Raw genomic sequence first — 14,397 nt, forward strand, 5'->3', positions numbered from 1 at the left:
TTGAAAGTCTGGCACACATAAAAAAAAACCCCCAGAAAGATCTGCTCATGTTTTCTTCCTGTGAAATTCAGCGTGCTCTCAGAACCAGTTTGCTCTCAGGGCTTACGTTTCATTGACTGTGACGCTCTGACTTCCTCACCACAGTCGGTGAGAGTGAAGTGCTGTCGAAGGAGATTAGAGGCAACATGGTCAGTCTGTACTGCAGTGTTTCCAACCCTGGTCCTGAAGGCACGCACTACCCTGCATGTTTTAGTCGTTTCTCTGCTTTCAGCACCTGAAAGCACAGGTGCTTTCAGGTGCAGCACCTGATTCAAATGGCTGCAGGTCAGCAAATGCCCATTAATCAGCCATCAATTGAAATCAGATGTGCTGAAGCTAAAACCTGCTGAGTAGTAGCTGAACAGACATGGGCAAAACTTTGTCAGGATTTTGCTAATGTTTCTGTCTCTACCTATCTAGATAGCTAGCTAGCTGGCTTGCTATGTCTCTATTAAGCCCGCTAGCTAGCTGGATCCGGCCTATTCAGTTCTGTGTGTTTATTCTGTCTGCCAGCCCCCAGTTTCTTTGCTCTCTCCCAGCCACAGCTGTGCCACATTTTCTCTGATTGGTTGATTTGGTTCCTGGGTCATTTTCCCAGCCTTGCCTCAGCACTTAAGCTCTCTTGTTTTCGTTGTGTAAAACTTAATTCCTCTGTTACCTTCTTTATTCGCCTCCTGCATTCCTCGTTTTGCTCTCTATGCCTCATTTTCTGTAAGTTTTTATTACTTTATTAAAGCAATCCCACATTTTTCCCCTCTGCATTTGGATTCTTTCCACCCACAAATTAGGACAATTTTGGGTGGGTCAAATTTCTTCTGTGTCACAACCTTCCTTCTGAATGGGGCATACAGAAGGCTATGACAGGCAGAGGAAAACCAGTTCTATATAGCAGCTCATGTTGCTCCTTCACTGCTTCCTCTCAGCAGCCTTCTTAACCTCTTCCTGTAAAGTATCTTTAAGCAGTTTGGTTTGGATGAGGTCCAGCAAAGCAGTTGATGGCTTTCCTAATGGAACAATCAAAGAGTAAGAGGCGAAGCTAAACCTCTCATTAATCCGCAGTCAAGTTGAATAGTGTCAGCCTCGGGATGGGGATTCATTCTTTTACGTCTTCTAAAAGTAAGTTCTAGTAAGAATTGAGTGTCCAGAGGTTTCTAGATGCACTGCTGGGATTAAAATCTAATTCAAGAAAGTCAAGTTGTGGGAACTGCCTTCAGCAGCTCTAAGAGAAACTCTGAGGTGACCGTTTTGCAATAAACCCAACTGTTTCCTTTATCATTCAGAATACATCCTGTTGGTGTTGGTTTGTGTAAGGGAATCCGGAATTGTGTAACTACTTAGAGGCTAACAATTATTTTATGTATTTATCCTCTGTATGTCACCATATATATATGCACACATAAAGCTAAGCATAACAAGTGGTTTTAAAGTGTTTTCTTAGAATTTTGTAAAAGTATCATGGCTGGTAGGTTTTGAATTCAGTGAAGCTGCTGCTTTATGCTTTCAAAATCATAAGGAGTAATAAAATATCCCAAAACAAAGATTGTGTCTGCACCAAGCACTAATTTTTACAGCCAAAGCAAACCTAAAAACTCTGCTTAAGGGGAAATGTCCAGAAAATAATGTTACTTAGGCTTCTGTGTGGTGGAGTACTGCTTTTAAGAACCCTTGTTTGCCTCTTTTTAGGACTTAGAAGTAATTTTAGTTTCCTGTTAACTGAAATGATTGCTCCAAAGAGAGACACACTTAAAAGTTTATGGTTATTCACACAATAAACTGTTTTGTGTTGGTTTCTTTTGAAAAAATGCAGGTCTTTAATAAGTAATTAAGATGATTTTGGATATATCAACTGTTTTGAAATATGTATGTTTGGTTTTTGGATTAGAATGAAAAATTTATAATGTAATTGACGTATAATATTGACTGGGGGGTTTTTCTCCATTTTTTAAATTCTAATTGCCATTTAGACACTTTGAATTCCTTATCAAACTAAGATAACTAAGATAACCCTGATCCCCTCATAAATTGTGCAAAAGTTTCCATTGTTTAAGGAGTTTTGATTTTGAGTTTTGATGGAATTTTACCAAGAATGTATGAGTTCATAGTAATTATGTCTTATATTATCACATTTCAACAAAGTAGAAAATATAATGTTACTTTAAGGTATTGGTTAGCAAAGTGGGTGGGATTGAAACATCTTGCAAATGTAAAAAAAAAAAAAGAAAAAAAAAGTCAAGCATAACGGCCATTAGCAGTTTTGATCATCTTCACTTCCTCAATTAGAAAACAACCAAAAGCTGTAAATGGGTGAAAGGGCAGCACTATTAACATGAAATAAATTTCAACTGCTTTTGATTGTAACAAATGTCTAAACAGAAATAAGAAGTTTTTTTTGTTTATTTTCCTTTTCATGGCTTAACATCGATGGAACAAAAGACAAAGGTGAGCAGTTGTCAAAACAAACAACGTTCATGGATGCAGCTGAAGTGATCTGATCATATCAAGCACAAGGACAAATTCCTCTAATTTATCCTCATATTTAATCTCTTACAGTTCACATTATAAACCTTTAGGAAACAGTTCTTCAATTTTACTAAGAAAACTCCTTAAGATTTAAGGTCACATATCACTTCTGCTAGGTTCTAAACTAATTTGTTTTTTAACTGAAGTTTTTCTGCCCCATTTTTGCCTTTGCATTGTACAGAAGCACTTAGCACCAGCTGCAGCAGTACAAACACAAGAGATAATGAGAGAGAGAGAGAAAGAGAGAGAGAGAGAGAGAGAGAGAGAGAGAGAGAGACAGAGAGAGAGAGAGAGAGGAGGAAGGAGGGAGTTTGTATTGCTATAGTTTGACCATAGTGACTCAGAGTAACCAGGCTTGCCTCTTATGGAAGTCGTAGAGATCTGCAATGTGTCCACTGGCAGGTTTTCTGCTTATGTTTTCTAAAGCAGCCTTCAGAGGAGGGCATGGGATCAGAAAAGGCGGCAGATGCTGTTTTGTGGCACTTCCTCTCAAACCACTTCACAACCAGTGACAGACAACAAGCAGAGGCATGTCCTCATTCTGACTCGACTCACCCGATAGACTTCTCAGAAGTAGCCATGTTGAATTATTCTTTGTCAAAAAGGTAAGCCCGTGTCTGTATTTTGAATAAAATGTGCTGGCACAGTTTGATGGGTGTGTCACGCTTCAGACTAAAAAGATGCGTAACCTTTATTGTTTGGGGGATTTTTTTTTAAGAAGCAACAAAAATGATTGAATTTCTGTCATGCAATTTAATCGTTTTTCAACTTCAGGTCCCAATTGTAGAATTTGATATAATCCTAATTACTCAGAAAGTTGCTTCCTATTTTCACAAATGTCCAAACATAAAAAAGTATCCTATTTTTATGGTTGAACATTTAAGAACTGACATACAACTGCAGGGGAAAAACATCACCTGGAATTACTTAAAACAAAGAAAAAGAACAGGAAAGTAAATACAGTTTCCATTACTGTTTTTTAAAAAATGAAGTTTTCTTCTGTGTTTCTGATTGTAGTCCCTTCGTCCATATCATCTCCGATCATTAGACAGTTACACTTGTAAATGCAAGTTTCTGCATGAGCGTGTTTGTTTGCCGCCTGGTTTTCAACCGCTCTTACATGCACGCACACTGTAGTCACCAAAGATAACAACATGTTTCTGCTTGTCATTTTTGCGCTCGCATAAAGATGCGCTACTTTCACGTGGGAGCTCAAACTGTGACAAGTTGAACTCCTCTACTGTCTCCTAACTTCATGTCTCTCAATGGGAAGCCACCAAAGCAGCTGGTAGGGACTGGACTCATATTTACTGCACATTAACAGGTTATAGTGTGATCTGGAAGGAAAAAGTTGGGTGTTTTTTGCATGTTGTTGTTTTTGGAGTAAATATGTTGTTTCTGCTGGTGGGTTTAGAGATGTTGACTGTGTGTTAAGTGTAAGTGTTGCAGCTTTCTTCCATGCTAGGGATGCAGTGTAGACTTAAACATCTGCTTTTGTTTCATTGTGATTTCTAGTGCTTCACAGCTTAGAGAATGGAGTGCATTATGCTAGACACTTAAGAAAATCCAATTTGTTTCCTCTAAATGGTATAAATGAGACAACAAGACTGCAAGTCGGTACTAATTAAATATGACGCACTTTCATCAGTTTGTTTTCACATGCATGCTATGATTGAGCTCAAGTTTCACCATAAATGTTTTTTGTGGTTGCGCCTGTTGTAGTTCCAGAAAGATGTGAAATGAATCTTGATCACCGGATGCACCTCTAACCAGTACTAAAGATGTTTCACTCCTCACTCTGCAGTGAGAAGTCTCCGTGGAAAAGAGCCAGGCGTTGGTTGTTCTATGTCATGCTCTCCCTCATGTTGGGAGTTTTAGTTCTCTACAGTTGGTTCTCATCATCTTGGAGACCTCTGCTGATTCAGAGGGACGACAACAAGACGGCAGTTCAAACTGTGAGTACGTTGTTTTTTTTAGTCCTCCGGGATTAGGTCATACAAAAAAAATAACAGGCTAACTTCAACATGATGAGTCATCAGCAACACATTACTGTAACTGGACTGTTTGTTTTTTCTTCACCCTGATTCTGGTAATCTGCAAAATTAATTTACTGTAAGACAGCCTTTAGGAAGGCTTGCACCTGGATATGAGATTTTGAGAGTATGACTAAGCTGAAAAATAATAACAGATGGTACGTTAAAAAATATTTAAAACAAAGATGCAGAATAAAATCTAATCATTTTAGTTTAAAAAAAAAAAGCACAAACATGCCGACTGGTGATGGTATAAAATTGTTATATAAAGATGTGTAAAATTATTGCACCACTTCCAAAATATATTAGTCGTCAGTCTTTTGTCTCTCATCAGTCATAGTATACCAAACGTAGCTCAATTTATGTCTGAAGTTGGATCACTTATTGGGGAATGATGTGACACCCATTGGAAACCAACTGGATAGCAAATAAATTTCTCTCTTATTTGCTGAAACATTGAGTTTCTAAAAACCCATTTGTTTTGAGCTGCATTTAAATAACTGGAACATGAGAAACTTTTTTTCAGTCGTTCATTGTTTTCCCTTACTTTGCAATCACAATGTAATGTTTTCTTGCTTTTTTCTTGTTTCACATGCCTTCGAATCATGCAAAGCACATTGAACTACCTTGCTGTCACAACTCTGCGAGGTAAATGAAACTTAAGAATTCAAATAAAGCAAGGACACAAATAAGTGTTTGATTTCACTATGTGATGCTACATGGTAGCACAGTTGCCCCTGGGTTTGAATCCTGGTTTGGAGTTTGCCAACCTTTCCTGCTCAGGCTCTCCTCAGGGACTCAAGCATCCTCCCACAGTCTAATAATTTGGCGCAGTATCGGCACCAAAATTCAGACTATCGCTAACCCAGAGAAGGCTATATCCAATCCGAAGCAGGTAGCTGATCTGATTAGTGCTAGGGTGGCACTGGTAAATTAGAAACCACCAGAGGTCACTGAACGCTAGCAAATGAGAAATAGTCTACTGACTTGCATTAGCGTTGGAGAGGTTGGTGACTAGCATGCCTAGTCTTGTCACTCTACTGGTTGCCTACTTCCAATAGCCAGCAGAGGCTACTGGCCAGCAGAGGCCATTAGGAGTTTGCTAACCAACAGGTTAGCATTAGCATTGGACAGGTTGGCAATTAGCAAACCACAGCACTCAAGACAAGTTGAGAAATCTTTAGAGAGCGGTTGATGAGCTTCATCCATGTCAGGTTGTTTGTCCTGTGCCTCTCTACTGCTTCATTTCCACTGAGCAGTATGGCATGGGTCAGTGCAGAGCCACATGCCAGATTGTTTAGATTTTAAAAGTGGGTCATTCTACCAACCCACTACTGCACAGTTCCTGGAAACCCTTCAGTTCTAGGTTCATAAGACAATGATAAGGAGCAACTGAGTTGGGCTTACTGGTGTCACACAACACAGTCCATTGACATGGGGACAGAAAAATGACATTGCTTGAGACAAGCTAGTCTGACACGTTATTAGGTATTCAGATTTAATACCACCTGCCCAGTGCAAGTCCAACTGCTGGTGGAAACACTCTCCTGAAAATGGCAGACCATAAAATAACGTAATGAATTACGCCGAGCCATGCTGTACCACTCACTGGAAATGAGGGGTGTTGTCATGCGATGGCCAGGCAACCTGTGACCCAGCAAGAACAACCAAGTGTAGACAATGGACGGATGGACATCGTTATTGCTACTGGATACAAACCATCACACAGATGAATGAATATGCATCTCAAGCCTAATGGGCTCAAACTAGGGTAACTTAGGGAGTTTGCATATCGACTTAAAATTGGTGTACTGTTGCATACGCTTCTTGCTTTCAGTAGAAAACATGTCAGGAAGAAAGAAAGTGGCCAAACATAGTCAGAGGCACAATATGGATGAAGAGGAAAATGTTTAAAATGCCTCTAACTTTATAAAACAATTCAAGCAAAACCACTTTGACCAAGGTATTGTGACCCCGACTAGGCATCTTTCCTGTCACAGCATTTCAGGCATGTTACATGGGGTAGCTGGTTGCCTACATCTGCCAGGGAAGCTTTTATCTGCAAGATGCAAATCTGGAGATGGGATCCTAATTGCTTGACTGATTGTATGAAATCAGGGTTCTATCAGGCATGAAAGTGGATAGGTGACTTTAATGAAATGTGAACTCATATCTGACCTTCTCTTTGGGAGTGTGGGGGTGAGTGGCTGTGTAGGTATGTGGAGGTAAGTCTTAATTAGTGTCTTTGACTGTTTTGATGATTTCTTTTTTCCACCTTGACCTTAGCATGTCTTGAAGCATTTTTGGGTGACTTGCTTTGTCCTGATCTGTGAGCACTCAAACAAATTCCTGTGTCAATCAGCTTGTGCAAACAGTGGAAGGTAACAGAACTGGAGTTTATGCCAGAACTGACAATGAGGTTCATATATAGCTTTGTTACAGCGTCAGCACTCTCCTACATCCCCCTACACACTAACACATGTATAGCACAGACTCCATTTAAACACTAATGCATGATATTCACGGATATGTTGCACAGCACAACATGCTGACTGACAAAGTTGCAAACAGTTGAGGGTAAAATGTTTTATTTTTGCGATTTTCACTATGGCAATAATATGGCTATGAGGAGCAGCCATGGTGGATTTTGAAGTTGTGGTTGGGAATTCCCAGGCTCTGCCCCATGACCAACTCCTGAACAGCCACAAGGATGAACTGAAAAAGAAATAAGTTCAGTTCCTATTTCTCTTCTCACCATCTCCAGCTTACTTATGAATGCATAACACTTATAATATTGCAATTGTCCCTATTATTTTTTTAAAAGTTGCTAGGATCAGCAATCTTCTGTGCTTCATATATACTACTGTCTCTAATCTTTTCACAACACTCCAAACGTTAGAGAGTTTTAAGTAAAAAAAAAAAACAAGCAACACATAAATGTGAACTGTAATTTTTGTTTGAGCAACATTTTCAGAACACAGTGACAACTTAATCTTGAATTCAATTCCTACAGTAAGAGTTGTGGAATTGGCTTCTGCCAGGGCATGTTTGGCCAATGTACATATATTTTTGTTTTGTTTTTAAAAAAGCATTTAAAAAGCATTATTTATATATGATGTAACAATAATTTCACTGACTGAAAAACATAATTTTGAAAAGTAGGAAGTGGAATTGTTTCAGTGGTTTTGCTGCTGAAAGTGAGAAAATCAATCTGCATTTTGAGGCTCTAGATTTGTAAATAAGTGTTTTCCCCTTTTTAAAATGCATCTCTATTGGTACAGATGTTGGTGTAAAAACTAATTCAGATGTAATACTATGCAACCATTCAGAAAAAATAAATTTACGTTAAACTGTGATGTATAAAACAAAACTTTGTTTTGCCTCCACAGATTTCACCTTCTCACTATATACCCTCACAGTTCTATGTGGAATACCCGTACCAATACCATTTCATACTGGATGAACCAAACCGATGCCGACAGGAGAGCCCCTTCGTGGTGCTCATGATCCCAGTGGCCCCACAAAGCAAAGAGGCTCGTGACATCATTCGCAGCACATGGGGAAGAGAAAATCGGGTGTTGGGCCAGTTGATCAGCTACTACTTCCTCCTGGGAAAGTCTAGAATAGGTAACGACGCAGAGCCACCTGATGAACAGGTGATGTGACCACTGTTTTTCTCTCAATTTTTACTGCTTGATAAAATAAGAAATAGTACAAGAGTTGAGTAGGGTGAACTCTAAGTGCACTGATGTCCTTTTTATTTGTGTAACTGGTGGCAGAGCTGGCAGCAAGAACTGTAGGTGATCACTTGACTCAAACAAATTCTTATTGCACGAACAAGCTTATTCACATGTGATTTTCATTTTATAACTTATTTAATGGAATCACCACAATCTCGACGTTAAGGTTTTTTTTTTTTTTTTAAATTAGCAGAATATAGACAAAGATTTGCACACATTTGTAATGGAAACAGCTACTGACACATGGATGGAAACATCATTTTTTCTGAAACATTTTAGAGCAGTGTTATATCCTACAATTGTACCCCTATGTAACAGTTTTAATGCTTTCGACAACCCAATATATTTAGTTTTACACCAATACTCTGGAAATGTCCAAATAACACGTACACCTCTATTTTCAGCCACTACGAAAGCATTGTTTTGTTTGGAACGTGTCTCTCTTGTCTGTACTGTCTGATCACTTCCTTTACTGAAATTTCTAAGCTGCTCTTCCTCTACCCATTACATGTCGGTGTGTTTAAAAAATGTGCTTTATGTAGTCCTAAGTATGAAGGAAGCTAAAACATCATGACAGGGCATGTTATTTTTGCTGTGTTAAAGTTTTCATGCTTAATAACAAGTCTATATGCAGATTCAGCTGTCATCTGTTTGTGCACAAATGCAAACAACTGGCCGGTATGTGCCATTTCCTGGAACTGTGGGCATACACACAACATGGTGTGTTTTTTTTATAATACACTTCATATCGTTTTCACATCATACACAACTTGCGCTGTGCATAAGGCACCAAAAATAATCAGCGGTATCATAATCATAGTGAATCATACTTCAGTTTTCTGTTCGATTATACCTCAGTCAAAAGTTTGGGCAGAACCGAGCATTGTTGGAGCCGAGTAAACATCTCAAGTTTGACAGGTGTCTGGTGGAGCAAGAACGCCATTGAGCAATGCCTCAAATTGTTCTTCGTTTATAGATCTGTGTGCTCAAATCAGTCTCACTACACGCTCAAGTTGGTGACAGAAACATAGCACCATAGTGAGGGAGAGAAACAGGAAGAGAAGTGATCCCATACTCTGCCTGTTTCATCTGTCCTGATTCAAAAAGTATTTGCTTTGAAAACCGGTGTTAAAGTCTGTGAAGCTAAAATAATCTGCAAAAAATAACTGCAGATTTGTAGTTTATTGGTTTTATGGGGTTTAAACACTTTGGTTTCTCTTGTCAGTCACAACAGCTGGTGTGCGTCTTATAATAGTTTTAAACTTAGTTGAGTTGTGAAAAGGTGTTGAGAATGGCTAGTTTATTTCTCAAAAGCAAAAGTTCATGCAAGTGAAAATGTCAGTGTAATCAAATTGAAAAGTCCGGACACCTTGTTGGCTACAAACACACAAAACAGTTTTTTGCGTAAAGCTGTGTGCAATTGTAAGAAATATCTGAGAGAAATTGTTCAGAGAGATATTTTCTGGAAAGAATGAGGAAAAGTAAGTAAAATGAGAACCAATCCAACATTTTTGTTGAACTGGTTATAAAATTAGGACTACTAGCTTTAGGGGGGATGATTAACTCATTAGTGTAGTTCATTTTGACTCACATGACGTAAACGATAACGAAAGGGTTTCCCACTATGTATTATAAGACTGGCGAGCCACTTTACTTCTGCCCCCACCAGATTTAGATTTAGTTTATAGTTCGAGTTAGGTATTAATCTTCCAGTCTTCAAATAATCCATAACTATCAAGTGATATTTTCAAATTTCCTGTCATCTTTAAACATTTTTTATCTCAAAAACATGGTGGCCGGCTGGATGAATGACTGCCCTACTGCACTGGGCTTAGCAAGTTTTCTGGGGAAACCCTAAATGTTATAAAACAGCAGAGAACTGCATGGAAGAAATTGATGCAGGTCCAAGAGGATTTGCAATTTTTTGGAAGTGCTGAGAAACTCATACTATGATGAGTACAAATGACTAAATGTTGTGGAGGTTAAACTAACATTTATATGAAATTTAATTTAATTGGAGAAATTAACAAAATAACTTGAGAAAAACTGTAATAAGCTTTCCCTTCTAATGAATCCTCCTCAGGGAAGTTAAACTTACATGCATCTGTTTGTTCTTTAATGTCTGACCTTTTTGTTGTTTTGTGAAAACAGTACAACTCTCACAGAACTTTCTACGATGACTCCCAGTTCTGTATTACACTTCCCACTGTTACACTTCATTCATTGTACTTTGTTTCCTCATTTCAATCTAATTTAAATTGTTGTCTTTGTGAACCTTACTTATCCTTCACCAGATAAAGAGAAATGCCCTGATAAATTAAGAATTATTTACATATTCAGGGGTGAGTGTGCTTAGATCAGTGTTTCTCAACCCTGGTCCTCACCGCCCCCGGCTCTGGATGTTTTAGATGTGCCTCTATTCCAGAACAGCTGATTCAAATGATTGCATGACCATTAAGTACTGCAGAAGGCTGTTAATCACCCAGAGATACAATTCAGGTGTGTGGCAGAAGGGAAATACCTAAAACATGCAGCACAGGGGGGCGGTGAGGACCAGGGTTGAGAAACACTGGCTTAGAGCTCCTAACTGGCTAGGACCGGCCCTAATACTGTGAAACATACAGACCTAAAAGGTCACTCCTATCTAACTCCTTTTAAAAAAGCAGTATTATGCAAAATCTACTTTTTTCAGCTTTACATCATGTTATAAGGTTATTCCCTCATCAAAAACGTACCTACAGTGTTGCCTTGATGCCTTCACGCATGTTTCAGAAATCATTTAATTCCCGTGGCAACCATTTAACTGTACAAAACACCTGGGTGAACCTAGCTCTGCTTTTGAGATGCAGCTTCTCCTCGGGCAATTCTCCTCCGTGACTTCCCCCCACTCAGCTCCTTCAGACTAGCCAGCAGCAATTAGCAGATTCCTGGCAGAACTGCGCAACTGATGAGCTCATAATATGAGCCACTTCTCAGTGAAAGAGTGGTCAAAACATTAAATGGTTAATAGATGATGTTTTGATGACTTCCTGAAGATTCAGAGAGAGCAGGACTTTCTTAAAGAGGCCAAGACTCAATTTCAAGATGCTAAATTATGAAGTCAAATTTCTTTTAGGTCATATTTCACAGATATACATTTTTGAAGGTAACATAGTTACTTGATTGTGCTATAAAATGGAACCATGTGGCTGGAAAACACAATAATGCCCCTTTTAAGAAACTACAAGACATGATTTGTGAGTTTGGCTCATTGTTGTAGCTAACCGTTGTTGATTCCACAACTAGTGGATAAATAGCAACAAATTTGCTTGTTAATCCAAAGCGCACTCCCTCATTTACTACTTCTAGAAAGTCTCCTCTGCAATCCGATTGTTTGTTTTCGTAGTTCCTTCCCCACGACTGGCTATCAATGTTACCATTGAGTGTACTTATAAGACAGATGTTAACTTCAGCTTCAAATGTTCTTGCTTTCTATAGATTTTAAATGAAAGCAAGAAGCACCACGACATCCTCCAGAGTAACTTCTTGGACAGCTACAAAAATCTCACCATTAAAACGATGGTCATGTTGGAGTGGCTCACCTCCCACTGCCCCAACACCTCCTATGCCATGAAGATCGACTCGGACACCTTCCTCAATGTACACAACCTCGTCGACATGCTCCTGAAAGCCCCCCGCCATGACTACATGACAGGCCTGGTGGCACGGGGCGCCGCAGTTCTTCGAGACCCGACTTCCAAGTGGTTTCTGTCGCCCAACGTCTTCCCCGAGGATTCGTACCCTCCGTACGCACTGGGAGTTGGCTATGTCTTGTCCCTGGATCTGCCCAAGCGGATACTGGAAGCGTCCAAAAAGGTTCAGGCTGTCTACATTGAAGATGTGTACATGGGTTTGTGCATGAGACATTTAGGGATTCAGCTGACGGATCCTCCCCGCGGCGGTTTGTTTGTCATCAACATGCCTTCAGAAAGGACGGGCTGCTACTTCACCTCTGTCATTGTCACATTACTGCACAACTCTGAGCAGATTTTGGATGCATGGAAGGCTTATGAGACTCAACCACACTGCTAGACCTTCAATGTTTGGTGGAATTTTCACCCACATGCACACGTACCCTGCTGGGGAGGAAACCGATGGAATGCAGAAGAAGTTTCGAAACTGTGTGCAACAACTGTGCCATTATTTAAAGTCTAATTTATTACTTTTTAAAAAAGATTGTATAAGTTGACATGTTTTTCATATTATTATTGTTCCAACTAGAGGTGTGCCGATCGATCGGCCACCGATCATAATCGACCGATTTCTGTGAAAAAGTGTATGATCGGTGATCGTCGATCACGGTCTCTTGTTGCCGATCACACAAACCAATCACCTGCATCTCATTTTGCAGCCTGCCTGTGCAGCTNAAAAAGAGACTGTTAAAAATATTAATAAATATCTCTCTGCATTATTGCTACTTAAAATGTAATAATATTGAATGAACTGATTAGTCCCTCCAAGATTTATCATTATTATTATTATTATTATTATTTTTGCAATAAAAATTACAGATTTATGGCGGTTATTTAAAAATATTTGCAAAAAATGTTGAGATATTTCCGCTTATATACGACGGTTAATGTGACTTTTTGTTGCTTTTCACATCAATCGTAGACTATAACTAAGTTTCAGGCAGCAGTGGGGTAGAAGTAAGAAATACCGCCACCTGCAGGTGGGAGTTTGTCCCTTATACCCAATGTTTTTGACCATTTTTGCTGAAAATTTGTAATAAACTTGCAATCGGGAGCTGTGGATTTTGTGTGAACTTTCGCGAAAAAGTGGACGGACCGATTGATGTAATTTGGCAGTATACAGATAAAAACTGCTTTGATTTGACTGATAAAATAGTATTTGAGCAAATTATCTTGAAGCTTGTATTTATACGTCCCTCTGGAGTCTGGAGGGCCATATAAAAAGCAACGATGGGCTGTATTTGACCCCTGGACCTAGAGTTTGACACATGTGCAGTAGACTATTCAAATGTGTGTTTTTTTTGTTTTGTGTTTTGTTTTGTTTTGTTTTGTTTTACATGGGATGCGGCATGGAGGTGGCCCAGCTTAACCCTAATCACTTACACTGTTTTCTAGAGGTGTGCCGATCGATCGGCCACCGATCATAATCGGCCGATTTCTGTGAAAAAGTGTATGATCGGTGATCGCCGATCACGGTCTCTTGTTGCTGATCACACAAACCGATCACCTGCATCTCATTTCACAGCCTGCCTGTGCAGCTGGTCTCCTCTTTCCTTCACACTGTGCAAACGCACAGCAACAATCCTAAGCGATGTCATGTGGAACTGTGACGCACTGAGTGAATGGGGAAGTTTGCGTGTTGCGACGGAAAACTGAAGCACATGGGATGAAGCACGTCAAAATGCATCAACACGATGAATCTAATATGGCATAAAAACAATGCCATACTTGACGGAGTTTGGCTACATTGAGGCTCACTGCAGTAAGAAAAGACATATGGAGGATCAGATAGGTGAAGCAGCGCACAGCTACAAACACTCACCCGGATTAGCATGAAGGTCAGAAAGCTAAACAAATAACCCGCAAAATTATTTAAATCTTCGAGCCGCAATGTAAGACGCTGGTTCTGCTCTCGCTGTTGAACCGCTGCTACGCTACAGGTAGTAATATTTCACAGACGGAGCTTCGCTTCTACTCCACCTGGTAGTGACTCTCACACCGAACCTCTGCTTAAAGCTGCAGCATCTAACTTAAAAAAAACTAAAGTTTGCATACATATTAAAGCTGTCCTAACATGAGACAGATAATCTCTGAAAAAAGAATCGATCTCCTCTGCCTCCTCCCTGTTCTGCATAATTACTCCGCTCAGTCAGAAACAGCCAATCAGAACTAGCAGTAATCAGCTAGCCGCCATGCTATCAGGAAGTTTTCATTCAGTAACTCAGGATTGTTTATTGTAATGGATCCTGTATTTGCCTTTGAATGTTAAAAAAAATTCAAGTATAAAACTTAACATTAAAAGGCAAAACAAGGCCCCTTACAATAAACAATCCT

The 14,397-nt window shown here is 39.5% G+C and overlaps 1 protein-coding gene across 6 annotated transcripts; it reads left to right on the top strand.

Moving 5' to 3' along the window:
• Positions 1-602: 602 nt before the first annotated feature.
• On the top strand, positions 603-12,594 carry LOC103131256 (beta-1,3-galactosyltransferase 2-like). 6 transcript variants are annotated; one of them, XM_007542852.2, is made up of 5 exons: positions 603-750; positions 2,986-3,164; positions 4,364-4,514; positions 8,012-8,248; positions 11,810-12,594. In XM_007542852.2, the coding sequence occupies exons 2-5, from the start codon at positions 3,004-3,006 to the stop codon at positions 12,401-12,403; spliced, it is 1,143 nt and encodes a 380-aa protein (XP_007542914.1). In that variant the 5' UTR covers positions 603-750; positions 2,986-3,003; the 3' UTR covers positions 12,404-12,594. The 6 variants fall into 6 exon arrangements, with proteins under 6 accessions (XP_007542914.1, XP_007542913.1, XP_016522010.1 ...); XM_007542851.2 differs by having other exon boundaries at positions 607-750; positions 7,982-8,248; XM_016666524.1 differs by having other exon boundaries at positions 607-750; positions 2,989-3,164; positions 7,982-8,248.
• The last annotated feature ends 1,803 nt before the right edge of the window (positions 12,595-14,397 follow it).

Source organism: Poecilia formosa, unplaced genomic scaffold (genome assembly GCF_000485575.1).
Source record: "Poecilia formosa unplaced genomic scaffold, Poecilia_formosa-5.1.2 Scaffold735, whole genome shotgun sequence".
NCBI classification, from domain to species: Eukaryota; Metazoa; Chordata; class Actinopteri; order Cyprinodontiformes; family Poeciliidae; genus Poecilia; species Poecilia formosa.